This window comes from Podarcis vaucheri (genome assembly GCF_965113315.1).
Source record: "Podarcis vaucheri genome assembly, chromosome: 14".
Classification (NCBI taxonomy): Eukaryota; Metazoa; Chordata; class Lepidosauria; order Squamata; family Lacertidae; genus Podarcis; species Podarcis vaucheri.
In genome coordinates this window covers 17,500,524-17,528,337 of record NC_138752.1, presented here as the reverse complement: position 1 = coordinate 17,528,337, position 27,814 = coordinate 17,500,524, and the positions used below count along the sequence as shown (strand labels likewise).

At 45.1% G+C, this 27,814-nt stretch overlaps 2 protein-coding genes across 8 annotated transcripts in view; one reads left to right on the top strand and one right to left on the bottom strand.

The window, feature by feature from the left end:
• IL16 (interleukin 16) overlaps positions 1–17,066 on the top strand; it is a 65,912-nt gene extending 48,846 nt beyond the window's left edge. For all 7 annotated transcript variants that reach the window (XM_082198293.1, XM_082198295.1, XM_082198294.1 and 4 more), the window contains 8 exons: positions 423–904; positions 3,285–3,423; positions 7,817–8,903; positions 10,201–10,387; positions 11,984–12,085; positions 12,863–13,112; positions 13,722–13,847; positions 15,552–17,066. In XM_082198293.1, the coding sequence (XP_082054419.1) occupies positions 423–904; positions 3,285–3,423; positions 7,817–8,903; positions 10,201–10,387; positions 11,984–12,085; positions 12,863–13,112; positions 13,722–13,847; positions 15,552–15,748 (2,570 nt within the window). In that variant the 3' untranslated portion in view covers positions 15,749–17,066. The remainder of the gene's footprint in view (positions 1–422; positions 905–3,284; positions 3,424–7,816; positions 8,904–10,200; positions 10,388–11,983; positions 12,086–12,862; positions 13,113–13,721; positions 13,848–15,551) is intronic.
• Positions 17,067–18,820: 1,754 nt separating this feature from the next.
• On the bottom strand, positions 18,821–27,814 carry STARD5 (StAR related lipid transfer domain containing 5). The gene is made up of 6 exons (XM_082198866.1): positions 27,657–27,814; positions 24,508–24,557; positions 23,241–23,373; positions 22,671–22,788; positions 20,499–20,592; positions 18,821–18,993 (listed from the first exon to the last, which is right to left on the bottom strand). Exons 1-6 carry the CDS (start codon positions 27,744–27,746, stop codon positions 18,846–18,848), a joined length of 633 nt encoding a protein of 210 aa, XP_082054992.1. The 5' UTR covers positions 27,747–27,814; the 3' UTR covers positions 18,821–18,845.

Sequence of the window (27,814 nt, the reverse complement as noted above, 5' to 3'; positions counted from 1 at the left end):
GTCATGTATTTGTCATCAGAGACACCGAGTAAGCAGATCCTTTGAAAGTATGGTTCGGAAATGTTTATAGTTTGCAGCTGTACAGGTTTTTCCTCTGCTTTGTGGGGGGACACTGTGACTGGGCCTGCAACAAAACAAACAAACAAACAAACAAACAAACTTTGTAGTGAGTTTCCCCATCCTTTTTCCAGAAAAAAAGCACTGGCTTTGCCATGTAGGTTTGAAATTTGCAGTCATACAGAGGGTTTGGGGTTGTTTTTATATTTCTTTTATTTAAAGTGCAGCTCATGCAGGGAAGCTGTTGTGGTTTTGGAATAACTCCAGAGCTTCTTCAGGTGCACAGAATTAGTTGTGTGGGTGTTTAGATTCTGGCTATTGTCTTATTCCTCACTCAAAAACTGTTTGTTTGTTTTTTAATGCAGGTGTTAAAAGCCTGGAGAACAGCTGGCACAAGAGACCTCCATGTGAAAAATACTCAGAGAGGAATAATGCTCATTCCAGCCACCGCTCCCAAAAGCTTATGATTCGTTCCAGCAGTGACAGCAGTTACAACCCCAGGCCATCATGTGGCAACGGCCTTCCCTACCAGCTGGCTGATATGAAAGAAAAAGGACACAGCATAGATGTACCAATTACAAGACAGCCTGGCTCCTTGTATTCTTCCTCTAGAACAAGCCTGGAGAAAGATTCCTCTCCACCAACGCTGAAAGAAGCCGGTCACCTCTTGCAAAATACAAAAAGGTCGGCAGAGATCCTTGTTAGGAAACCCAGGTCCTCAAAGCCCAAACCGCCACCGAGGAAATATTTCAAGCAGGACTGCACCAGCAGCAAGCAGGCGAGCAGGGAAGCGAAAGAGAAGCCCAAGCTGCAAGGGGATGGGAGCCCACTTCCTTCCAACGCTCAGGTAAGACAACTTCCCAGGGAATGGAACCAACAGAAATAGGAGTCTTAAAGGTGTGGATTTTACCTCCCTGGTAAAATCCACACCTTCTAAGAGCAGTGACTCTTGGTCTAGGAAGAAGGTCCACTTTCACTGGGCAGAAGTGATGTCAATGGGTAAGCTGGGGAGAAATTCAGTTCGGCTCACATTTAAAAGCAAATTTATCCAATTCACACTTTCTGAAACAGAGATGTCCTTTGAAATTCACACTTCTCCAAATTTCACAATGTACAGTGGATGCGTGCGGGATGCACATCTGCAACCTGCAGCTGCGTGTCTGTGCATGTGTGGGTTGCGATTCGGCGCTTCTGCGCATGCGCGATTGCAAAAAGCCGGAAGTAACCCGTTCTGGTACTTCCGGGTTTCAGCGGTCCATAACCTGAAAAAACTCAACCTGAAGTGTCTGTAACCCACGGTATGACTGTAGTTCTTTAACCAAGTAATTCATAACCAAGTACTCATTTAGTGCGAACTGTCAGGTTTTTAGAGGTGCAAACTGTCAGGTTTTTATTTCTGGTAGCCAGTGGTAATGACAATGCAAACTCTCCCCAAATCATTTAAATTTTAAAAATCTCCTTGGTATTAAAACCTGTTTTGGATAAGGGCGCATAACGCTACCCTATACTGTAGGTCACAAACTTGTCTGCATTGCCAGCAGCCATCTAATTCTTAAATAATCTGATTGACCACCTAGAGAATTCTGAAATGAGTGAAGGACTCTATGCCTAGGTGAATTATGTAAAGGACAATGTAACATATAGTCACAATGTCTTCAGTCTGACCTGATCTGTATTCACAAAGATGGTAGCTTGGTCTCACAACTGTGGATGCCTGGGGCCATGGGTGCTATGCAGTCTATGGTGTTGGCTATTTGTATGTGGGATTTACAAAAAGGCTGATTTAAGCGCAATGTATCCAACTGCCCTTGACTGACTGATTCCCAAGAGAACTGTGAGTGCACGCATCTTCTGGTACATTTGCACAAGTATACAAAGCTTCAGCGAAAAAGGAACTAGTTTTTAGATAGCATGAGCTTAACAATGGAAAGTACCAGGTAGCATATATGCAAAGCAAGCAAAACAAATATATCACTGGTACAAAGTTTTGCAAGAACTTATGAAACGCTGCAGAATGATTTAAAAAAAAATTAAGCGCCAATTATGGTAAAAATTTGTAGGTATGATTTTTTGTCTTCCACCCTTCAAATATGCACCAGTAGCATCCACAGATATTTAACCCTATAAGTCACTGAGGAAGGGTAACCCCTTAGATCAGGGTTTCCCAAACCTGCTGGGTCTCCAGCTGTTTTTGGACTACAATTCCCATCATCCTGATCACTGTTCCTGCTAGTTGTAGATGATGGGAGTTGTAGTCCAAAAACAGCTGGAGACCCAAGTTTGGGAAACCCTGCTTTAGATCCTTCCTCCTCAAACTGGTGCCCTGCAGATGTTGGATTGCAACATCCCTTATCACTGGTCATTCATCCTAAAAAGTTTGTGTAAACGTTCAATCATATTCAGTCTTTATCAAGTAATTCACTTTGATTTGTTTGCAGGGCTGCTATATGACTGTGATTAGTCATCTTCTTGATTTGCTTGTGGAGTGTTTCTAAATCTTCCCACTCAATAATTTGTTCATTCCACAGTTTTCAATGCATATCCCTGTCACTTTCCTAACTGCAGAAAGTCATTTTTTAAAAAAGTGGATTTGTTGTGTTAGGACAGTAGAACAGTTTAAATTAGGCATGGGGAGAAATTTGGTGTGATTGAGATTTTAATGTGCACGTATGTAATTTGCACGTTCCTACACAATATGCAAGCAGGAACCACATCCGTCCTTTGAAGCTGAATTTTGTGGTGCAAACCAAATGTCTACAAAATTTGTGTATATTGGGAGAAGTGTAGATAAAAATACATACATTAGTGAAATTAAAATGCACTGAATTGTGGGAAATTGCTTGCAAAGGCGCATATTAAGAGAAATCCTGATAAATTTTCATGAGGACTTTAAAAACAAATCTAAACTGATGTAGAAATGTGGAGAATTGATGACTGAAGGAATGAGAAGCTGGGAGAAACAAAACAAAAAAGGACTTATCTGTCTATTCTGAGCTATAATCCACTTCAATTGCACAACCCTAAATTTCCCAGAATGCACTGGAATCCTTGTCAGAAAATATTGACAATCTGGGGCATCCTTAATTATCGCTTCATTCTTCCTTAGGAGTCCCAGCGTAAATGTTTCGCCGCCATTCTAGAGAGCAGGGGCCAGCTTGTGGGTGCAGAGAATGTAGTTTTTGTGCAACCGAGCCTCATTACACTTGAGCTTCCTGTTTCTTCCACAGGAAGCAGAAGATCTGCTGCGGCAGAGAACTAAGACAGTTGTCACTCACGGTGCTTTTGCGAGCTCTTTAGTACCCAGAGCTTCAGAGCAGCCAGATGCCTGTGTAGGAGCCTCAGCCCAAGACAGAAAAACCAGCAAAGGTATGTTTCCTTGTATGATGACAAACATCACTTGTACTCACCGCAGCAAAGAAACTGAATTTATTTTGGAAGGAAATTTCTGCTCCATGTTAAATTGTGAATTTATGCAAATGTTAAATTATGAACAAGACTGCACACTTATGCAGACTAGGTGTGTATAGGATTGCCCTGTAAATCCCAGTGGAACAAATGAATTTTGGTGAGCTAGCCAGTGCAGTCCTTCCTATACACATCTGCTCTGAAGTAGTCACACTTCTAAAGGAAGTCTCACTATATTCAGTGGTGATTGCTCCCAGGTAAGTGTGTAGGGAATCAAAGCTGCATTGCTTTCGATGAGATTTGCAGGAGAATCCAATGCATAGAAGGAACTGTGTCTTGTGGGACTTACCTTTGCACAGGACTGCAGCCTTGCTGTGCGATCCTGCACATCTCCCCTGAGAAGCAAGCCCCATTGAGTTCAATGGGACTGGTTCCAAGCTAAGTTGTAACCTGAGTCACAAGCCTTAGAAATCAGGGCTGGATTTAGGTTTGATGAGGCCCTAAAGCTATTGAAGGTAATGGAGCCCATTATATGTCCAGCTGTCCTTTGCCAACAACAAATTGTTGCTGTTTTTTGAGTTGAATATATGCTATATGGTAATTTATGGACCTAATAGGTATCTAGAGCCATTTGCACATGTTGCCGTGCAACCAGTCCATGCAGAATGCAGGCACCCTATATATAGAAATGAGCAAACCAGTGATATTTTAGGGAGCAGATGGGGCTCATTACTTACAGCATAGGAGCCTACACAACACAAAACACTGTTGCTGTATGTGGGTTTTATTTTATGTTTTTTTATCTTATATTTTGGAAATGTACTTCCAGTTTTTTTCCCTTTAAATTTTTTGGGGTCCCCAAGAGAGTGGGGCCCTAAGCTATAGCTTGTTTAGCTTAATACATAAATCTGGCACTGTTAGGAATGCAGCCTTAATCACAGCTAACTTTTGGTGTAGAAAGATAAATGGCAGCAAAAGTGGAACATGATCTTGAGGAATGGACGGCTCATTTATTTTACGACGTGGATATGGTGCTTTTAAGATCTGTGTCGGAGATAGTTCCGCATACATAATTTTTAATATACCTGCTGCTATTTTGATATTTATTTTCTACTCTGCTTCATAAACATTTACTAGGAAGTGGTGTATGAATGCATAAATCTTGGTTTATTTCTCATCCTGCCTTAACCCAAAACACCCAGGGAGGAGCAAAATGGGAGCCAAGACATCTGTGCAGCCATGGTAAGCCATACTCTGGCATACCATGATATATGAACCATAATGTTCTCTCTTTATCCTAGCTCACTACATTGTTCTCATGCTCACTGTTCTGAGGTCCTTAGAGGGCTGTTGGAGTAGAAGTGGCACAGAAAAATCTAAATGCAATTAGAAAAATCTAGACCACTCTCTCTATCCCCCAAAGATACTAGAGCTGTATTATGTTTCTTTAAAAAATAAGTAAAACTTAGAGGAGAAATGCAGGTGTTGCTGTGGTCTAAACCACTGAGCCTAGGAGTTGCCGATCAGAAGGTCGGCGGTTCGAATCCATGCGATGGGGTGAGCTCCCGTTGCTCGGTCCCTGCTCCTGCCAACCTAGCAGTTCGAAAGCACGTCAAAGTGTAAGTAGATAAATAGGTACCGCTCTGGCGGGAAGGTAAACGGCGTTTGCGTGTGCTGCTCTGGTTTGCCAGAAGTGGCTTCGTCATGCTGGCCACATGACCCGGAAGCTGTACGCCGGCTCCCTCGGCCAATAAAGCGAGATGAGCGCCGCAACCCCAGAGTCGTCCGCGACTGGACCTAATGGTCAGGGATCCCTTTACCTTTACCTAGCGGAGGCATAAGCAGCTGAGTTGATATTATAATGAATATTTATTCAAATGAAGTAGCCTTAACTTAGATGCTAGAGGGTATTGCTCATTCAGTAAAATGAAATGGCCCCCAAATGAAAATATATGCAGCGTTCAGGCATGGCACTTTCGTTCATTTCCTCTTGCATTAGACTGGAGGGAGGCCAGTAGCTCAGACACAGCTTCAGAAAACTTACCCTGTTGTAAACTGAAATCTGCCTGTCCCACGGAAGAAGCAGGGCTGAGGGAGAGCTCACCTCACCGCCCCCTTGTGGTGGCCTTGTGAGTTTGTGAAGCCATTTTGTAATAATAATAATAATAATAATAATAATAATAATAATAATAATAATATAAAAAATTGTGATGCAATTTCAAGGGTCACTCAGATAGAATCGGACTGAGATCCTTTCTGAGATCCTTTGATTCTTGCTCTTCTCTCTGGAAAATGCAATGGGCGAAAATTTCAAGCTAGCAGATTTAGGTCTGAGAACCAGAAGAGAGGCTTGCAACATCGTTGTTCCTCCAGCACCTCCTGCATCTCTCACCAGAGACAGGGGCTATGGGAGACATCAGCGGCAGCCACTCTATGAGGAAGTCATGGCTTGCATGGGAAAAACATTTAGCTGCTTCAGTAGTCAGCTCTAGGCCAGAAAACTGGCTGCAGAATGGAGCTTTTGTTGAAACATTGGGGAACCAGGGGAAGAAATATATACATTTTTTTGCCCGGCTTGCATCATTATCTGTTTTACTGTGTTTGCAACTTGGGTTAGTAGATGGGGTGGTGTATAAACAAACAATCTCTTTCAACTCTACAATCATATTGACTCAAATTTAAAAAGAGTAAAGAAAACAAGAAAATCATCTCTAGAATGTATAATTTACTTCTTGAATGGGAAATGAAAGATGAGATTATAAAAGAAACGGCCATTAAATGGTCGCAAGACATAGGTCAGACAATCTAGCTGAATAGCTAGGAAAGGTTGTGGAAAACAGATATAGATTTTACAGCTTGCTGTCTAGTAAAATAAAATACAATGAAAATGTGTTATCGATGGTATCTCACCCCAGTAAAATCAGCAAAAATTTATAAAAAAGCATTCAAATCTCTGCTGGAAGTGCAAGAAAGAGGTAGGGACATTATACCATATGTGATGGGGGTGTACAGTGGTAAGACAATTTTGGAACAAGATGCATGAGGAGATCAAAAAGATCCCCAGGAGGCTCTATTTCAAAAAAACCCCAGAGTCATACTTATTGAGTTTATTAACAAACGACATACCCAAGGACAAAAGGAATATATTTTTGTATATAACCGCAGTCTCAAGAATACTTATGGCAAAATATTGGAAAACAGAAAAAGTACCACAAATGGCAAGTTAAGATTTGTGAGTTTGACAAGATGCCAAAATGATGGCATCAGTCAGGGGCTTCTCCAATCAAAAATTCTATACAGAATGGGAATGCATAGGGGAATACATGAAGAAATATGGTGTTAAAGCAGAACTCTTAATAGGCAATTGTTAAGCGTGTAAGGACAAAATAAGTAATTATAATTTATCAGTTTTCATGTTATTCTATTTTGTTAAAGCAACTAGAAAAAAATATTATGATAGGAAGATCTCACATAGGTGAAGGGAAGCAGTGGGGAAGAGGGGAGGGTTAGGTTGAATTTGGGAAATAAAATAATATATGGGACAGCAAAGGATATGATAGATTCTTATAGAATAGTAATATATTGTAACCAGAATAGAAGTTCAAAAGGGGAAGTAAATGTATTTTTAGTATTTTCATTATTGTAATACTGTAGTTACTATTATTTCTTATCGGTAGAAGGCGATGTTAACTTAGACTTCTTCGTTTTGCTGTCTGTATAATTTTCTTAAGTCAATATATTTTTAAATTTTTTTTTAAGCGTAGAAATCTTATGTGATCATGGCCACAGGTTTATGCAGCAGGGGGACAGGGAAATTTGATTCAGTTTGTGTTTAAAGGCAAACCTAACTATTTCACATTTTCCAAAACAAAACTGAAACGCAGCCATCCTTTTAAATTCGTACTTCTCCCAGTTTTGCAATGCAGTTCTTCAGCCAGGTAATGTGTGCAAAAGTGCATATTCTGGGGGGGGGGGCAAAGTTTGCATAAAAACGCACAGATTAATGAAAGTAACAGACAGCAAAGGATTACATTCGGGGAAAGTGCTTGGCAAAAATGCGCACATGGGGCAAAATTGCATACAGAAATGTGTGCATTAGGAGAAATTCACACTAAAACTCTAATGAATTTTCAGAAGGACTTTTAAAAAAGAAATTGCAAAATGATGTGGAAATGAGAACTAAGCTTGAGACTAGAACAATGAGAAACTTAAAGACAATAAAATTGACTTGTTGATTCCTATCTGTGCGAAATCTTGGAATGAAATGCACATCCCTTCTTCACTGTTAACCATTATGGTACATTTACAGGAATGCACGATGTTCCTGTTAAATCACATTTTTTCCCCGATACAGGGAAGACTCTTTCACCAACTCAACGGCCTTTGCTCAGAAGGCAGGCACGGGTAGATTATAGCCTTGAGGCTACAACTGAAGACCCTTGGGTTCGAATTTCGGACTGCATCAAAAGCTTGTTTAACCCCAGCATGTCAGAAGGCAGCTGCCCCTTAAACCTGCACCCAACCATTGATGCAAATGAAGGGAATCAAACCTCTAGCTGCTCAGAAGCAGCCCTGCAGAGATCAGACACGGAAGAGGGGGACTCAAAGGCACCCAGGTCATCCGATGAAGGCGACTTTGCTAAGAAAGGGCCGCCAGTAGCCCCTAAGCCAGCCTGGTTTCGTCAGAGCCTCAAAGGGTTAAAGAAAGGAAATTCTGATGCAGCAGCCGTCAGAAGCACCACTGAGCACCAGAGCGTCTCTGACAACGAAGTAGGTTCTACTTCGAAGATAACCCGGGCCTCGCCTAGAGGGTCGTCAATAAAGCAAAGAATAAGCTCATTTGAGAGTCTGGGCACTCCTCAGTCTCCAGAAAGAGGAAACAGAAAAGTTCTATCAATGCAGAACGAAAGATCTTCCAGTAGGAGGGAGCCAAACTCGGCTGCAGTTCATCCTAAACAAGTTCCCAGTGAGAGTGTTGACCTTCAAGGTCCTGAACACAGCCACTTTCAGCCCTATCCGGATGCCACTGGCCTAGATTCATTGTCTTGTTCAAGAGGAGACTGTGCCCCGAGTCCAAAAGCATGTAGCAGTATCCCCACTGAATCTTCCTTGACATCAACACCATCACAAGGCACGGAGCCCATCTCACAAGTCGCCAAAGCACCCAGCAAAAGAGCCCGGAGTTTCCCACTTACCACGGCCCAATCTTGCGAGATGCAAAAAATGGACGGGGAGAAATGCAGCAAGATCTATTCCATCAGCAACCACTTCTCATCAGCGCTAATGAAATCGTTGCATTCCCTTCCTCAGTCCCCGCTGTGTTCTGGGAAAAACCCACGGAAGCCACACAATGGGTCACCAACCCCCCAAACAGAAGAAAATGGGACAACTCTCGTGCAGACGCATGAAGCTCATTCTTCAGATACCAGCTTTTCTCTTAAGTAAGACCTTCCTACTTGGTATTTTTAAATGTGTGTTTCTGATCAGTGAGCAATTTCCTGTGTGCCATCAGTTGCTCTACTAGGATTGGGGATCTAGGGCCCTTCAGGTGTATGGTGGACTCTCATCTTCCACCAGTCCCAGCCAGCATGGCCAATGGGCAGGGATGAGGGAACCCTCCGACAACATATGGAGAGTTACAGGTACTTTACAGGTACTTTACAGTTTAGGCCAGAGATGGGCAGATGACAGCCCCCCACAAGCCACCTCTGGGTCCCATATCCTGGCTTGATCTCCCTATCACATTTTAATCAGTGTTTACTCTGAGTTTCATTCATAACGTTTCCCAAACTTGGGTCTCCAGCTGTTTTTGGACTACAACTCCCATCATCCCTAGCTAGCAAGAACAGTGGTCAAGAATGATGGCAACTGTAGTCAAAAAAAACAGCTGGAGACCCAAGTTTGGGGAAAACTGAATATTTTCAGGTTCAGAAGGGGGAGAGGAGTGGCCCACACTTCATTGCCACATCTCTTTGGGGATTTTGTCATTTTGCATCCAATGTTAGCCCTAAGAGTAGATCCGTTTAAATGAATGGCTCTAAGGCCTCATCGGCACTATATATTTAAAGGAGTACCGTACCACCTTAAACAGTCACGGTTTCCTTCAAGGAATCCTGGGAAGTGTAGTTTGTTATGGGTCCTGAGCATCTTTAGAAGATCCCTGTCTCCTTCACAGAACTACAGTTCCCAGAGTGCCCTGGGAAGACAGACTGATTGTTAAACCGCTATGTGAATTGTAGCCCTTAACAAACTACAATTCCCAGGATTCTTTGGGGGAAGAATCATTGAACAAGTGTGAGAATGGATTTTTAAAATAGTAAATAACAGGCACAAGACCCCCAATGCAGATCAGAACCACACACCCCTGCCACATCTGCAGCTTGCGTTGGTAGAAAAGTGCCACATGGACCTATGAGAGAAAATCTCTCCCAATGCAAAGAACAGGTGAAGGGGACTTAATTTGGATCAGGCAGGAGGGGGACGATGGAGGGGTAAAGCCTTCCCACCACCCCACCCCAAGTTCCAATTTGGATCAGGTCCTTTGTGCTTACTTTGATAAATGTAAAAAGTACGTATTTGCTAAAGGAATTTGGACATCGAAGTCATTCTGGGAATGAAAAGCACATTCATAATAAACCCACTGCAGTAGACACAACAGCCTCTGGTGTGTGATGGGTCACAGGGAAAGTTTACTATCATAATTTGGTGTTTCTTGTTTCCTATTCTACAATCGGACAGCCTCTCCGAGCTGAGAGACTACAAGGCAAGTAGGTCAGGCAGCGAAAAGGAGGGAAACATGAGGGAGCGCTCTTCTCCTCAACCTTTAGGCGCCTCCTCAGGACAGGCCGTCATATCGCTGCTCACCCCTGAAGAACTGGAGAAACTCATGGAGGAGGTGAAGTCCTTAGACGAGGCAACGTTAAAGGTAAGTCTTTTGCTATGGACACTTCCAGTTTCCCCAACCCCGTCCATGTTCAGTGGTTTTCAACTATTGGGTTAGGACCAGGGCTGGATTTTCCTCTTACTGTGGAGCATTTCATACATGTTGTTTAGCATAAAATGCATGAGTGTGCCTATTTCCACCAAGGCATAAAGAGCAGGCCTCTTGGAGAACCAGAGGGCCACTTTCAGCTGTTCAGGCAAATAAATAATAATAATGACACAGAAAAACAAAAATAATCTATATGACTTAACAACAACAAAGTATTTTACGAAAGCACATCTCTTATTTGCTTAAATTTGCAGCTCTAAGCTGATAGAGTCTGTCACCTTTTGGACTGACGCACAAGTTGCAATGCTGATCAAATACCAAAAAATCAACCAACCAGTGTTTAAATTGGAGACCTGCTTTGCACTTGAGGCCTAGGCCAAATTATCCTCTACAGTGGTACCTTGGTTTAAGTACTTAATTCGTTCCGGAGGTCCGTACTTAACCTGAAACTGTTCTTAACCTGAAGCACCACTTTAGCTAATGGTGCCTCCTGTTGCTGCTGCACCACTGGAGCACGACTTCTGTTCTTATCCTGAAGCAAAGTTCTTAACCTGAAGCACTATTTTTGGGTTAGCAGAGTCTGTAACCTGAAGCGTATGTAACCCAAGGTACCACTGTACTTCACCCACCCCTTCTCTGATAAGCCCAGATAAAGAGTCTTGCACAAGATCTCTATAGACAAACAGTCATATCAATATCATTCTTGTGCAAGACCTCAGCATTACAAAGTAAATGAAAATAAAACCCCATAGGCTCTATTTTGCCCTTTGGATGCAATCCTAACAACCCCACTTACTTTGGGGTTAGCTCCACTCAATTCAGTAGTGCTTACATATGAGTAGACATGGGACTTTTTATTTTATTTTTAAGGTGCACTTGCACAGATAAAGGAATATTTGTGTGGGTGCCCAAAACAGAAAAAGGAAGGAGGTGATGGGAGAAAAAGTGTAAGGGGGGGGGGAGAGAACACCTCCAGAAACATTCCATGAAGTTCCGTCTGCCCAGCCAAACCTCCACAACAAAAGGTTGTGGCTCCGTTTCCACCAGTGTAGTACAGCTTGTTTCTTCAGCAAAGACACCACTGGGAGATAGGCTGCAGGGATGATGGGAACCTGGTGTCATCCAGACTCCAGTTCCCATCAGCCACAGCCAGCATGGGCAGTAGAGTCGTGGATGATGGGAGCTGGAGTCCACCGTCCCCGAGAGGACCACAGGTTTCCTTACCCTTGACCTTCCATATTGGCAAACGTGGCAAAGCTAAAGCCTCTATGAAGTCTGCTTCACTGGCACCGCAAGGGTGCCCACACACAGAGCAATCTTCTTGCAAAGGAAGGCTCCTGCTCCATTAATGAGCCGAAGAGGAGATTTCAGCCAAAAGAAGCTTGTCACATTGGAGAGCTGCTATGGAATCACCTCCTCCAGCCCGCTATTGAGAGCGTAGGCACTCTGGCTGTTATCGCTCCTCTTCCCATTGTGTGTGCATCCTGCCACTGCCTTGACTGAGGTCCACTTTGTTCTCCCTTTGCACAGCAACTCAGCGACATTCATGTCACAATTCTGCACAAAGAAGAAGGCGCTGGTCTTGGTTTCAGCTTGGCAGGCGGAGTAGACCTAGAAAACAAAGCCATTACCGTAAGTTAGCGGAGGGTTAATTCCCCCCCCCCAACCCAAAGGTCACATTCTCTCATGGATGACCTCCCCAGGGAGCTACATTCCAGTGGTGGGGAGGGCCAAAGGAAAAGGGGTGTGGCCAGTGACAAAAGTGGGTGGAGCTCTTACTTTTGTACATGTGATAGGCAATATTCCGGTTATACAAAACTCAGAGATTTCAACAGGCTCAGTTCAAGGACACAGTCTAGCCAGACAGCAGCATCTGCAGAGGGCATGGTGCACGACTGATGAGGGGTGTGGCCCTGTGGAGATTCCCAAGGGCCGGATAGAGAAGCCTGGGGGCCGCATTTGGCTCCAAGGTCTGAGGTTTCCTACCTCTTCCAGAAGCAATCTTGTTCTGTTAGGTTTTTCATCCCAAGGCATATGAAGAGCTATGGGCATGAAAAACGCAGTTCGCTCATTAGCAAATTATAACATTTCTGAGCATAGATTTCCAAGTCTATGATTGCATCTGACTGTTGGCTGTAGCAAGATCCTGAGCTTCGGGCAGCAAAATGTATTGGGTCAGCACTGGCAGGGACATTGCAAGTTAAATGACTTCCCACACGCTCCATTTTTTTTAATGTGTGGAGATGGGACAGATTTGCTAATTTGGGTTGGGAAGTTTGCAGGTCCCAAGACCTGGATGGCTTTCAAAGATGACCTGGCAAATTCATGGAGGATGCATGTCAGTCTGATATGTCAAATTGAAAATGCCACACATCTTTCTTTTATGCATGCGATTGTGTCGTCTAACAGGTCCACAGAGTTTTTCCCAGTGGGCTTGCGTACCAGGAAGGAACTATTCAGAAAGGCGATGAGGTCTTATCGATAAATGGGAAGTCGCTCAAAGGCACCACTCACAACGAAGCACTGGAGATCTTGCGAAATGCCCGGCATCCGAAGCTGGCAGTCATCGTCACGAGAAAACCCAAAGAGGCTGAAAGGAGCCCCAATGTGTCCATTACATCCTCTGTATCTATAGGAAGTGAAACTTCAATGGAGTCTAGTGAGTTATTTGGTAACAAGGCTTAAATAAGCAGTAGGGTCAGTCAGTGCTATTTTTCTAGAAAAAGAGGTGCCAGAACCCACCATGAAGCCTTCCCTTGTTCTCATATACAGTGGTACCTCAGGTTAAGTACTTAATTCGTTCCGGATGTCTGTACTTAACCTGAAACTGTTCTTAACCTGAAGCACCACTTTAGCTAATGGGGCCTTCTGCTGCTGTGCCGCCAGAGCACGATTTCTGTTCTCATCCTGAAGCAAAGTTCTTAACCTGAAGCACTATTTCTGGGTTAGCGGAGTATATAACCTGAAGCGTATGTAACCTGAAGCGTATGTAACCCGAGGTACCACTGTAATGGGAATGGCACCCACCTGAGAGGTGCCAGTACTGAGTTCTGGTGAGTTCCGGCTGAAAAAAGCCCTGGGATCAGAGATGGTGAACTTCAGCCTGAGGGCCACATTCCCTTCTGGGTAACCTTCCAGGGGCCACATAGTACTGCTGGGGCCAGATTCTTCCCAGGTGTACTTGGAGACGCACGCTCTCTACCACTGAGCTTCAGCTCATCCAAAACAACACACACCCCTCTGACGATATTCTGTCTTCTCCACACAGCATCTGAAGACCTGATCTTCACAGTTATACTGGAGAAGACATCTGCAGGTTTGGGTTTCAGTTTAGAAGGAGGGAAAGGCTCCATCAACGGAGATAAGCCTATCATTGTCAACAGACTTTTTAAAGGTATGTAATGGCAGCAAAATAGTTGAGCAGAGAAGGGACAGAGAACCTGTGGCCCTCTAGATATTGTTGGTTTTTTTTGTCTCAGCTAGGATGGCAAACAGTAGGGGATGATGGGATTGTAGTCCAACATCTGCAGGGCCACAGGCTATCCACCCTTGGCATAGAGGCTCAACCCAGGAATGTATTAAACCCCTCTGACCCTAGCAAACAGCACAAATGTACTCATTTAACTTGAAAACGCACAGAACAGACTTCAGCATGTACTTTCCCCAGGTTCAGTGAACTGTGCAGGACCTGACATGTAAGGTAATGTGCCCTATCAAACTCTTTACCTAGAGAGCAGAAAGGTTTATTTCCAAACATGACACATTTAGGACCGTCTGTCTTGAGAGAATCACAGCGCCTGCTGTGGCTGCAGAGATCAGTAACTCGTAACTGGTCTTGCACTGGTTTGCTGCATTTGCAGCACCGAAGTGACCTCTCCAGGGCAAAAGCCTAGGCAGTGTGTATGGAGGTCTTGGGCTGCCTGGACAAGATCCCCTTCTCAGCCTCACTGAAAGCAGAGTAATACATTTGGCCCCAGCTTGGCTGCAGAAGTTGCTGGAAGGAGCAGTGGCGTAGCGTGGGGGTGCAGGGGGGGGCGGCCGCACCGGGCGCAACATCTGGGGGTTAGGGTTAGGGGGCGCAAATCCACGGGTTAGGGGGCGCAAATTACTTGCCTTGCCCCGGGTGCCGACAACCCACGCTACGCCACTGGGAAGGAGGTGTATAAGGCACCATCCAACCGTCTTATGGACTCCACTCTGGATTTGTGTAGGGTTTACTCCTCAGCCTTTTCTTTTCCCAAAAATGTCCTGCACTCCATTAAAAAAAATATAACTTTGCACTGAATTTCTGGCCCAATAAAAGCTGGAGTTTGCAACCTTTTGTGGCGATCACACAGGGTCCCCGGACGTTTAACGGTCTATTGATCCACCACTGTGCTCCCTTCCCCACTGCCACCAACCAGTTACTCTCTGGTAAAACACTGAGTCCAGTCAGTTGTTAAAAGTGAACCAAAAAACAAGTTTATTTTACAAACATTAACAAGTTTATGGTTTCTCAGATAATATTCCTGTCAGTATCTTAACTTTAGTTTCTTTACCGGCCTATACCTTCCTAATACCTTCTGACTGATTATCTCAACTGTTTGACTGACTCCTCTTAACAGGTTCTCTCACTCTCTCACATCAGACTAGCCCAACCCACATATTATCCCCTCTGTTTCTTCTAACTCCAGACCATCTTCTCAACCACCCTAACTCTAACTCCTCCAAAAGCCCTCTGTGCTTAAACCTTATACCCTGTTAACTCTGCCCCCTGGGGTTCCCATTGGTTAGTCATTTTACAGTAAGTTAACCCTTTCCTTATGAACCCAGTATGATGCCACACACCTAGGAGGGAAAATGCCACACCTTTACACTGGTAACATTTGCAGAATGTCTCTTATGTGTATTTTTGCCTCTGGCTCAATGGTCTCAAGCACAATGGGAATTGTGGTACAATGAGACGTATAGGTCACTATGTTGGCAATCCCTGCAGTTAGGAATGGGAACTACTGGTTGTGCCAAAGGCTTCATTGGAAGAGGTGGCTTGGTTCTCCATGTGTTTGTACTGTTTCCCATATACCATATTCTCATAAGCCGCCTATTGTATTCCTTTTAGGGGCGACATTGGAACACAGCCCCACAGTTCAGCCTGGAGACGAGTTGTTACAGGTGCACACAACCCTGATGCAAGGGCTCACTCGTTTCGAAGCCTGGAACATCATCAAGACGTTGCCCGATGGACCGATTAATGCTGTCATCAAGAGAAAAAACTCCATCAGCAAACCTACGGCATCTCTCCATGGAGAGGAATGACAACGATTTTAAAAAAGGAAAGAACAGAGCCTGAACTGCTGCCCATGTTAAACAATGACCAAAAAAGCTTTCATTTATCACTCCAAAGCCACAGAAGAGCCAGGTGCCCAGCACCAGATGTTCGTTGCGAGCAAAGAGAAAGTTGGCCAGGACTGAGAAGAGGTGTATGTCAAAAGCTTGGTTGGTCGTGGTCCCAGTATTAATAAAGCAGCTGCCGCGAGGGTTACACTAATTAAAAGGAGGCTTTGTTAACAAGCACCTCAAGAGCCAAAACCTGTAAATCAGCTTGGGGGTGAAACAGACGCTGATGAATTAACATGTCTTGATTGCATAATGAGTTGATGAAGCACATTGCTCATGCACCCACATCTGGCAGGGAAGAGTGGCTCATGGAAGTGGTTCTGGACATATGGATCCCCATTATGGATGGGAACCACATGTGTAGTCTACGTGGCACGTTTTGACACGAGCCACCCTCTATTGCTGCAAGATGTAGAAAGTGGGCGCGTGGTGCAACACTGACGGGAACACATGGCCTCATCACTTAAGGGCCGTGCATGGATTGTGGGCATATCTGGCTCAGGGACACTTGATTTAGCAACATCTTTCATCTTTGTTCTATGTTGCCCAAATAAATCATCACTGTTGTAATCACTGTAAGTTTACTTGTAATTACCACCCAGCCCTCTTTAATGAACTTGCCTGATCACTCTAAGCACCATGGCTTTCCAGCCACAACACAAACACACCAGCGACAGTTCAAAAGCACCATCTATTCTGACTATGATTATGATTAATTTACAAGGTACTAACCATCTTATGGGATGCGGGTGGCGCTGTGGGTTAAACCACAGAGCCTAGGGCTTGCCGATCAGAAGGTCGGCAGTTCAAATCCCCGCGACGGGGTGAGCTCCCGTTGCTCGGTCCCTGCTCCTGCCAACCTAGCAGTTCGAAAGCACGTCAAAGTACAAGTAGATAAATAGGTACCACTCCAGTGGGAAGGTAAACGGCGCTTCCGTGCGCTGCTCTGGCTCGCCAGAAGTGGCTTAGTTATGCTGGCCACATGACCCGGAAGCTGTACACCAGCTCCCTCAGCCAATAAAGCGAGATGAGCGCCGCAACCCCAGAGTCGGCCACGACTGGACCTAATGGTCAGGGGTCCCTTTACCTTTAACCATCTTATGGTCCATAAAAAACAAAAAGGGTAGAAGAGTTTTATTGCCTGAGCTATGCGAAGAACCAAATCGCACATGGTGGGGCTGTGAAATGGTGCAGGTAGGAGGTCACATGCTTAAATGCTTCTCTTTCTCTCCCTCTCTCTCAAAAAAAATCCCTGCACACAGAAGACTAGCATGTTAGAGAGAAGGCTAAGCCTGAACTTTTCTCCCTGATACATTGGCTTTCTATCAGCAGAGGTGGGTTTTTGTGTGATGCTCTTACCACCACCACAGACACTGTTACCTGAATGCTGTTTGGTAAATGGGAATATGAGCAAATCCACAGCAAGGAGAATTTGTGCTAAGATTACCGTGGCATGGCTAAGGATGCCCACAAACTGTAAGGCCTTGTAGACCAAACGCCAGATCCAAGTGTGTGTGTGTTTTTATTGACCTAGAGCATTTGGACAAAGGTTCCCAGAGTTGCTTACGCATAGCCATGAAAAACAAGGCAGTTCCTTCCTGCAGGCTTACAATAAAAAAAAAACCCAACAACTCAAAACACAAGGAGGAAGGGAAGAAGGCACAGGGGTACGAAGGTCTTCTCCATTCAGCTCAATGGGGTGGAACTGCCTTCATTGGTCAAGCAAACGAGAGCAGGGATATTTCCCCACAGTTCCATGTGTGCATTGCAGCACGCATGGGATTCTGCTTCAGGCTGCTAGGCTACCCAGATCTTATCGACCTGGATTGCAGCTGACTTTATAGGCAGGCGATCACAAGTTACGTGGTTCCCACCCTAGGGCAGAAGTGTGCAGATAGTTTCCCTTCAAGAGCCACCCCCACCCACAGTTTTTCCTGCTAGCATGTTTTGCTTGTCATGCAAGCAGCACCTGATTCCTTGGTGCTTGGATTGGAAACGCATCATTAGAATGAACGACATTGAGTCTATACAGTGGTACCTCGGGTTAAGAACTTAATTCGTTCTGGAGGTCCGTTCTTAACCTGAAACTGTTCTTAACCTGAGGTACTACTTTAGCTAATGGGGTCTCCCGCTGCCACCACGCCACTGGAGCACGATTTCTGTTCTCATCCTGAAGCAAAGTTCTTAACCCGAGGTACTATTTCTGGGCTAGTGGAGTCTGTAACCTGAAGCATCTGTAACCCGAGGTACCACTGTATAGGCGTCTGGACAAGCAAAGCCATCACTGCAGAGATGGTAGCGCCTCCAGAACACACACACAAATATGTTCAGGGATTCCAGAGGTGCTTTAAAGTGGGATGGGACTCATGACAGCCCAGGATTAAAAAAACTGGAATCAAAAGGGGGTCCTTCGCTGTACTGGAAAACCACAGTTCATAATTATTATAGAATGGCAAAAGAACTAGGACAGGGGTAGCCAATGTGGTCTCCTCCCCACCCCAAATGCTGTTGGGACTCTCAATACAGTGGTACCTCGCAAGACGAAAAACGCGCAAGACGAAAGAGTTTTCCGTTTTTTGAGTCGTTCCGCAAGACGAATTTCCCTATGGGCTTGCTTCGCAAGACGAAACGTCTTGCGAGTTCTTGCGAGTTTGTTTCCTTTTTCTTAAAGCCGCTAAGCCGCTAGGCCGTTAATAGCCATGCTTCGCAAGACGAAAAAACCGCAAGACGAAGAGACTCGCGGAACGGATTAATTTCGTCTTGCGAGGCACCACTGTACTCACCAGCCCAGGATTATACCAAAGTACTGTAAGGCAAGCCCTGATGATGTCAAGGCATCTGTTAAAAATCTTCCCCAACTAAAAACCAATGGGATTTGCAATTGCTTAACTTTGTTTCAATCATGCCCCAAAGCTGCCACAGTTTTGAATCCCACATCCCCACATTACTTGCAGAGGGCAATCACAGAATTCTGTGCGCACACATGTGCAATTGGAGTTTGTTTGTTTTTAATTGCTTAAGCCGCTAGTTTCAACACTGCTTTGGTCAGATTGCTGTAAAAACCGGTCATGCTGCTTGGGAAGAAGGACTCCACAACTGTTTGAGGAAGGTTGCCGGCTAGGTCTGTCTGAAAGAAAGTGAGGAGTTGCGTCTTACATGGCTCTCTGTAGGGAGAGAAACAAACCAAAAAGCCCCAAATAAGTCAGCAGAAATCACCAGTTTTAGCCAAAGATGCAGGAGAGCCCATTCCTGTAGTCCCACCCATGTGGCCCAAGGTCTCTGATATTTGAAGCACTAGGATACCACTTCAAGAAGTCATGGCTTCCCCAAAGAATTCTGGGAGCTGTAGTTCGTTAAGGGTGCTCAGAGTTGTTAGGAGGCCCCTATTCCCCTCACATAGTTGTAATTCCCTGAGTTCCCTGTGAAGAGGGATTGGTTGTTAAATCACTCTGGAAAATGTAGCTCTGTGGGAGGAACAGCAGTCTCCTGACAACTCTCAGCACCCTTTGAAAACTACAGCTCCCAGAATGCTTTGGGGGGAAACCACGCCTGTTTAAATTGGTATCACAGTGCTTTTGTATGATGTTAATGTGGCCATTATCAGAATAGCAGGACATGTGGCAATGTCTCCCATGTTGCATTATAAATTTAATTATGGTACCATTTTAATTATGATACCATTTTAACTGGAATGGCTTCCCTCAGAGAATCCTGGGGATTGTGGCCTGTTGAGGGTACAGAGAATTGCTTGTAATTCCCAGAATTCCTTAGGAAGTGAGATTGATTGCTAAACCACTCTGGGAATGTGTGTGCTGTTTGAGCCCCATACTGCAACAGTGCTCAAAGCCTGCATATATTGGAAATAAGAGGGCATTATGATACTCTGGCTTCAAAGGCCCCAACCTCCCAGAAGCCTTTGCAAAAATGAACCAGGAAGAAGCTGCTCACAGAGCAATCAGCCATTTTACCTGCAGCAAGCTGACTGCATCTCTCAGCAAATTCAGTCTCCTTGAATCAAATCGGCCTTTAGAGGCTTTAGCATCTAGTTGGATGGTGGGCAAAACTTTCCCTAAACTTTGCAACAACTCCTCCCACTCAATGAAAGCAAGAACCCAACAACATGCACCATATATATACAGTGGTACCTTGGTTCTCAAACAACTTGGAACCCAAACAGTGCAAACCCGGAAGTGTTCCGGTTTGTGAACTTTTTTTGGAAGCCGAATGTGCTCCGTTTTGAGTGTTACGCTTCCCGTTTGAGTGCCACACTTGCTGTTTTGACTGTTATACTGAGGTCTGTCTGTTTTTGCTAGTTATTTTGCGTTTTTGTGGCTTTGTTGTTTTGTTTTTGTGACTGTGTGGAACCCAGTTCAGCTACCGATTGATTGATTGATTGATTGATTGTGTGACTGAAGTACATTGTTTATTGCTTTCATTTTGTAGATAAATGGTTTCGTTAGATAGTAAAATTCATGTTAAATTGCCCTTTTAGGGGTTGTTTTTAAAAGTCTGGAACGGATTAATCCATTTTGCATTACTTTCTATGGGAAAGCGTGCCTTGGTTTTGGAATGCTTTGGTTTTGGAACAGACTTCCCAAACGGATTAAGTTTGAGAACCAAGGTACCGCTGTACATGCTTGTGGTACTACAACATTTCCACCCATCTTACCCTGGGGCCGGGATGCAGAAACAGCCGCAGGGATAATTAAGGCCTCTCACGTAACTTGGTTGAAGTTGGCAGAGCGGGTGCTCCACATTGGTTGCTGCAAGGAAGAGATATGAAAATAATGCACAAGATAAAGTCCGTTGAGTGCTTTGGGGGAAAGAAAGCCTTTTCAGTTTTATAATAATAGTAGAAATACAGTTGTACCTTGAATCCCCAACACCCTGGAACTCAAACGTTTTGGCTCAAACGTTTTGGCTCCCAAACGCCACAAACCCGGAAGGGATTGTTCCGGTTTGCAAACGTTCTTTCGGAACCTGAACATCTGATGGGGCGTCTGTGGCTTCTGATTGGCTGCAGGAGCTCTGATTGGCTGCAGAAGCCACAATTTGGTTTTCAAACATTTTGGAAGTTGAACGGACTTCCAAAACGGATTCCGTTCGACTTCCAAGGTACAACTGTAATGAAACAGCAAGAGGAGTGTGTCAGGGAACTGCCATCAGTGCTGGAGGGAGAGAGCAAAAGCCAGAGGGATTATAGAGAGCCTCCAGGGATCGGGAGAAGCAGCTCCTCTTCTGGGGAAGAGAATAAACGCAGCTCCAATGGAGAGGGGGTGTAGGAGTCGGATGTGGCGAGGCGGTCCCACGACTCCTTGCCTGGGACAAGCGGGGAAGGAAGGGGTCCTCCGCTGCCCACGCCCTCTCTGCGCAGAAGGCTTTCGCGCAGAGAGGGAAGGCGGAGACTCGGCGTCAAGGAGCTTCTTTGCTGGAAGAAGTTTAAGAAACGCCCACTGACGGATTCTGCCAGCGATTGAGTCAGCCACGGGTGAGTGGCTCTCCGGACAGATAAAGTTTACATTAGCAGCCAGGGAGAGGTTTGCCCTGCTTGCACACAAGCAACCCCTTGTCAACCTAACAGAGTGGAACCCTTTTAAGGTCAGGGTGAGGTGCAACATTATAATGCAATATCTCGCTCAGAATGAGGCAGCTTCTTATGTTTCTTTATCCATGAGGACTAGAGTCTTACTTTATTTTTAGGGGAAAGTCCACTCTTTGGTAGAGCATGCATCCCAAGGACCATAATTTCCCACTGTCAGTCAGTGTAGAAAAGTACACACCCTAGAATGGACCAACGGTCTCATTTGATGCAAGGTAGCTTTCTAGGTGGCAAGAAGCACAAAGTTTGCAGCAGGGGGTAGGCCAGTGTGTGTGTGTGTGTGTGTGTGTGCATCATATTGATTTGAAATAGCCAGTTAATTGCTTGGTTGCCAGCTTCTAGGAATTTGGTTTTTTGTTGGTGGGGATCAAAACTGAAATTTTCAGGCTGTTGCATTCTGTGCTACGTATGAGATTCTTGGGTCTCTCACCTATGCTGTTACGGAATGGCTACTGGCTTTCAGAGCATCAGTTCACACATGTGAGACCATTGCTTGATGGCAGCGATATCTAAGAAGTGGTGTGTGTGTGTGTGTCATAGCCGTCAACTTACAGATTTGAAGATAAGGGACCAGCAGCCTCGAAAATAAGGGATCAGCAGCCAAAATAAGGGATTTTCCAAGCACAGATATGTTCAACTTCTGAGCCCCTCCAAGCCAAAGGCAGAAAGCCCAGCCACCAGCCAAACAAAGACTCAAGCGGTGGTTCCCACAGCGCAGCAACCTGGCAAAGGGGATGCAGCAAGGAAAACCACCGTCACCTCTCCGCTGGGAAGTGCTGAGCAAAGGCGAGTCCCCAGGCAACGCGGCCGATTTGATCGGCACAAGGCATGCAAGCTCCATCCCCTAGTCGTTCTTAGACTCCTTATTGGGTGAGCAACGCAGCCAAGCAACACAGTTGGAGCCTCCCTCCTCCCTGGCTGGCAGGGAGGGAGGGAGAGGAGCTGCTTCCTTTGAAACCCAGGAAATTTAAGGGACATCATCAATAAGGGACAGCAGCGGGACACGGCGCTGGGATAAGGGAGTTTCCCGCCAAATAAGGGACAGTTGACAGCTATGGGGAGTGTGTGTGTGTGTGTGTGTGTGTGTGATGGCGCATGACAGGTCAAGCACCACAGAAAGAGAATTTCCTGGTTGCCTCAGGTTGCTGCCAGTCCATACACCTAGCCACTGGTATTGAGTACTCATACTAACATGGGCACCAGCCTCTGGGGGCCAATATATTTAGGCTTTGGCCATCTTACCATTAGATGTGATGGTTCCATCCTCATCCCGCTGAATCAGGACGACGTCTATGAACTCCCTCGGAGAGATGATCTTCATAAAAGCCGACGGTGTGATAGTTCTGACTATGGAAACATCCTACAAAGTGCAAACCAGGGTTATGATGTAATATTTGGGCGTATTTGTTGACCTACTGCAGGTACCCCATCCCAGCCTTCATCTGCACCATACATTTAAAGAAGTATCATACTCCTTTAAACAGTTATAGCTTCCCCCGGAGAATCCTGGGAGTTGTAGTTTGTTAAGGGCACCAAGAGTTGTTAGGAGACTCTGATTCCCCTACGGAAGCTGCAGTTCCCAGAGTTCCCTGGGAATAGGGACTTATTGTTAAACCACTATAGGAAATGTAGCTCAGTGAAGGGAATAAGGTTCTCTAACGCCTTTCAGCACCCTTAACAAGCTACATTTCCCATGATTTTGGGGACTGTTTAAAAGTGAAATGAGACTACTTTAAATGTTAAGCGCAGATGAATCCAAAATGTAGCAGCTGCACTTTACCAGTTGACACAGTCCAACTGTGCTATACTTACTTCGCTAATCTGTTCAACGACTTCAATCTCCTTCACGTTTGGATCCCATTTTTCTCGAAGTCCACCCGTCTCTGGTTTCAAACATTTAAAGACATCCTCCGGTTTTGCAGGCATAATCCCTTCCGCTTTGTATCTTTCAGGGGAAGGAAGAACAAAAGGGACATACAGACATAAACAAATAATTAAAAAATTGACCTCATTTTATTTCAGTCTCCGTAGGCAGACCTCTGGTGCTAGAGATGATAGGATCCCATTCCAGACTAAAGATTTTTCAATGTCCCATCCACATGATAAACTCAAATCAAATGCCATGTGTATTGGAAATGCATTATTCATGCCAATGACTTTGCTTTGGTCTTGTACTTAACAATCCACCTGCTCCTACAGGTGACTACAAATTTCATACAGGTATGGGCTGGTGGAGGAAAGATGGATTGCTCCATCCCTCTTTCCTCCAGCTCACTCGGTGTCCGTGCTAGTTGAGGAGAAAGTTCGTCTCCCTACAACCAGGATGCACACATAGTGGGTTGATGTAGGGTGGGGAGTGACAGGTCACCCTGTTCTTCTTCCCATAGTCCACTTGGTAGAAGGCATTTTTAAAAATTAGTCTGCCAGTTGGTTGGAGGCTGTGTGGGGAGGTTGGGGAGAAAATCTGCTTCCAACACGATAAAAGATCAAACATTAAAAACTTCCCTATACAGGGCTGCCTTCAGATGTCTTGTAAGAGTCAGATTTCCTGGATGGGAGGGCGTTCCACAGGGCGGGTGCCACTACCAAAAAGGCCCTCTGCCTGGTTCCCTGCAACCTCACTTCTTGCAGTGAGGGAACCGCCAGAAGGCCCTCAGTGCTGGACCTCAGTGTCTGGGCAGAACAATGGGGGTGGAGACGCTCCTTCAGGTTTACTGAGCCAAGGCCATTTAGGGCTTTAAAGGTCAGCACCAACACTTTGAATTGTGCTCGGAATGTACATTTGATAACTCAGATGCATAAAAACTGAATGGAAACTGCCCGTTCAATCCTATACTCAAGTTATTTGGCAATAGGCCCCAGTGGAACTTATTTCTGAACAGACATATATTTTTATTTATTTATTATTTATTAAATATAGATACTGCCCTTCATCAAAAGATCTCAGGATGGTTTATAGAATATATAGGATTGTACTGCAGATGTGACCAAAGTGGTGGGATTAACCTTATTCCCCAAGTAATTTACCTCCTAAATAAATATGCTAATTTTGGGTGTATGTGTGTACAACTTTACTTACATGTTTCCATGAAACTCAGTTGATGGTCTCCAAGATATTGAAACTTCATTCTAGAAAAATTAAATTAAATCAGTCAAAATCCACTCCTACACTATAACTGTGTCAATTGAGATTATTTTTTTTAAAAAACTTTTTTTAAAAAACTCAGCAGTTATATAGCACTTTAGAAGTATTTCAAGCTCTCTCAGTATTATCTCAGTATTTTGCACAGCGTCCTGTAAGATAGTTAGAATGAATATCCTTTTATATTGCAGGTGGGGAAACATGCTTGAGACAGAGTGTGTGGCTTAAACCAGTGTGCTGAATTAGTTAGAACGCTGGATTAAATTCAGGGAAATGCAGGTCTGAATCCCTACGCAGCCCTGAAATTCACTGGGTTATCTTGTGACAGTCACCAACTCTCTGTCTTACATCTTACAGGTTTGCTGAAAAGACAAATGATTAGTATACGATCCAAGTTGCCTTCTTCTCCTTGACGGCAATGTAGGATACAAATGCACCAATAAATGCACCATTCATATTTGGAAGTCTTGTTTATTTGTTTCAGGGGAATAATGCCAAGGACCAGCATTCAAATAGGGTACCATTCGAAACAAAGAGGTCTGCAGCACTTCAAAGGCTAGCACATTTAGTGTGGTATCAATGTTCATAGACTAGACCAGCCTGTCTATAAACAAACGGAACTGCCTTATTTGAAGTCAGACCATTGGGTCCATCTAGATCAATATTATCTACACTGACTGGCAATACTGCAAATGGCACCTGGGACTTTCTACAGTGGATGTTCTACAGAGCATCATCAGGAACAGAGCCGGCTTCTCCCAATATCTATGGGTGCAGTGAAGCTGTTCATTTCTGCCTGTGTATACACCAGGGGGCAGGGACAAGACAGGGGTGCCTTTACACTATGCCAAGGTATTCACACAAGAGACAAATGAGGAACGCCTTAAGGAGCCCGATCAGTGAGAAGTTGGTTTGAGAAATACACACCAACAGTGATATCTTAAAACAAAACACAGGATACATGTGCATTTTGGGGTCCCCCCCCCCAATTTTTGTTATTCATTTTATAACACAAATAAAAAACACAGACAGAAAAGACAAACAAATTCTTGTCATATCCTTATTTTTCTAAACATTGTTAAGTGGGCTTCCCCAAGTCCCCCCTATCTGATTTTCATTTTACTTCATCTTTAGCAGTTTACCGTACATATATCATAATTTCTAACCATCTTTTTATCATACTTAAAATAACTTCACATTTTATCACTTACAAATAATACTATTTTAAAATACCCTATCTTCTACGTCTAACCCTACAGCCTATATCCACTTCCAAAGCTATTCTAAAGTTTAAACATTAACATATTTTTTTCAAACATTCCTTAAACTTCTTCCAGTCTCCTTCCACCATCTCTTGTGGATTTTGGAGAACGTTTGTATATGTTTTTTATTGAATTGTCTGTTTTACAATTTAAAGTACAGTGGTACCTTGGGTTAAGAACTTAATTCGCTCCGGAGGTCTGTTTGTAACCTGAAACTGTTCTTAACCTGAAGCACCACTTTAGCTAATGGGGCCTCCCGCTGCCGCTGCGCCGCCGGAGCACGATTTCTGTTCTTGTCCTGAAGCAAAGTTCTTAACCCGAGGTACTATTTCTGGGTCAGCGGAGTCTGTAACCTGGAGCGTCTGTAACCTGAAGTGTCTGTAACCAGAGGTACCACTGCACTACTGAAAACAAGTTTGGCGGCTGCAGCTTCCTTGAAACCACATTGTCTCCTCCCAGCTGGCAACATCACACTGTAGCATGTCCTCAGATGCACCAATGAGACGTGCTGATGCCTCCCCCCCTCCCCCTCCTCCTCCAGGCTAAACAATGAGTGTCACATTGCTTGCTTGTTCGGGGCAGGAACAGACGCCAAAGAGCATTCAAGGGGAGAGGGAACTGAATGAATTCCCTCCAACATTTCAGAGATGCAGGGGCCGCGGCGTGTGTGTGTGTGTGTGTGTGTGGGAGATTACAAGCCCCTCTTCACGCACTTGGAAAAGGTTCATGCCCTCTCTCGCCCCTTCCAAATAACGCATTGCTCCCCATTTTCTCTCCAAGGTTTCCTTTTCAGATCACCCATGAATCTGCCCAACCCTATTTAAAAGCCACCGCTGCCTCTTGTGGCAGCGAGTTCCACAGATTTAACTGTGCTCTGGGTGAATTGCTCTCTCTTTATCTTCTAGCGTTCAGCTCTGTCTTATGTCCAATACAGTGGTACCTCGGGTTACAGACGTTTTAGGTTACTGACACTTCAGGTTACAGACTCCGCTAACCCAGAAATAGTACCTCGGGTTAAGAACTTTGCTTCAGGATGAGAACAGAAATCGCGCGGCGGCAGCAGGAGGCCCCATTAGCTAAAGTGGTGCTTCAGGTTAAGAACAGTTTCAGGTTAAGAACGGACCTCCGGAGCGAATTAAGTTCTTAACCCGAGGTACCACTGCACTTCTAGCGTTACGAGAGAGGGGACTTTCCCCTCTCCACTTTCTCCAATGCCAGACACAGTTTTATACACTGAGTTACTACTGTTCCTCCTTTCCAATAACCCGTGCGCCCACCCCACGCTTTAAGGTCCCGGGGGACTCAAGCCAGAACAGATGCCTTCTCAACACACATTCAGCAGCTACAGCAAAGCGTCTCGTGGCCCCGGAAAGAACCTTTTGTCACCAATTCCTTCTGCTGCTGCCAAAGCAGACAAACAGGGATAGATTAGAGGAAGCAGCTTGGTGGCATTTTGCGTCCCTGCGCTGCGCATTAAATGCACGCACGAGGGAAGCCACCCACCACACGCCGGGCCAGCTTCTTTTTCCACCTGCCAGCCCGGACCGGCAGCGGCTCACTCAGGACGAACAAGCTAGGCGCATCGCCCCGTCCATAAGCGGTACAATCCTAGAATTGTAGAGTGGAAGGGACCCCGAGAGTCATCTAGTCTAACCCCCCTTCCCCTGCGTGCGCAATGCAGGAATCTCAACTAAGGCACCCATGACAGATGGCCATCCAACCTCTGCTTCAAAAGGAGAGTTACCAGGATTTTACCCCCCTCTCAGCCAGGCTGCAGCGGTGAGAAGGGGGGCAACCTCTCCAAGCGCGCCGCGCGGGCCTCACCGTGCGCTTGCAGCTGCGCCATCCGCTGCAGTCCTTGCGATAGCTCTGCATGCGCTCCGCAGCCCAGCTGGCGGCCTCCCGGTAGTCCATGTCGCCGAGCGGGAGGGCAAAATGGCTCTGGCGCTGCCGGCCGCTGGCCCAGAAGCTCGGAAGCGGGG

Excerpts from the sequence above, each read along its gene's own strand:
- STARD5 (XM_082198866.1), bottom strand. The coding sequence starts at position 27,746 with ATGGACTACCGGGAGGCCGCCAGCTGGGCTGCGGAGCGCATGCAGAGC. Across the intron at positions 23,374-24,507 it reads ACTGAGTTTCATGGAAACAT|ATACAAAGCGGAAGGGATTA; the intron begins GTAAGTAAAGTT and ends TTCCCCTGAAAG. Across the intron at positions 18,994-20,498 it reads TTCTGCATCCCGGCCCCAGG|AGAGCCATGTAAGACGCAAC; the intron begins GTAAGATGGGTG and ends CTCTCCCTACAG.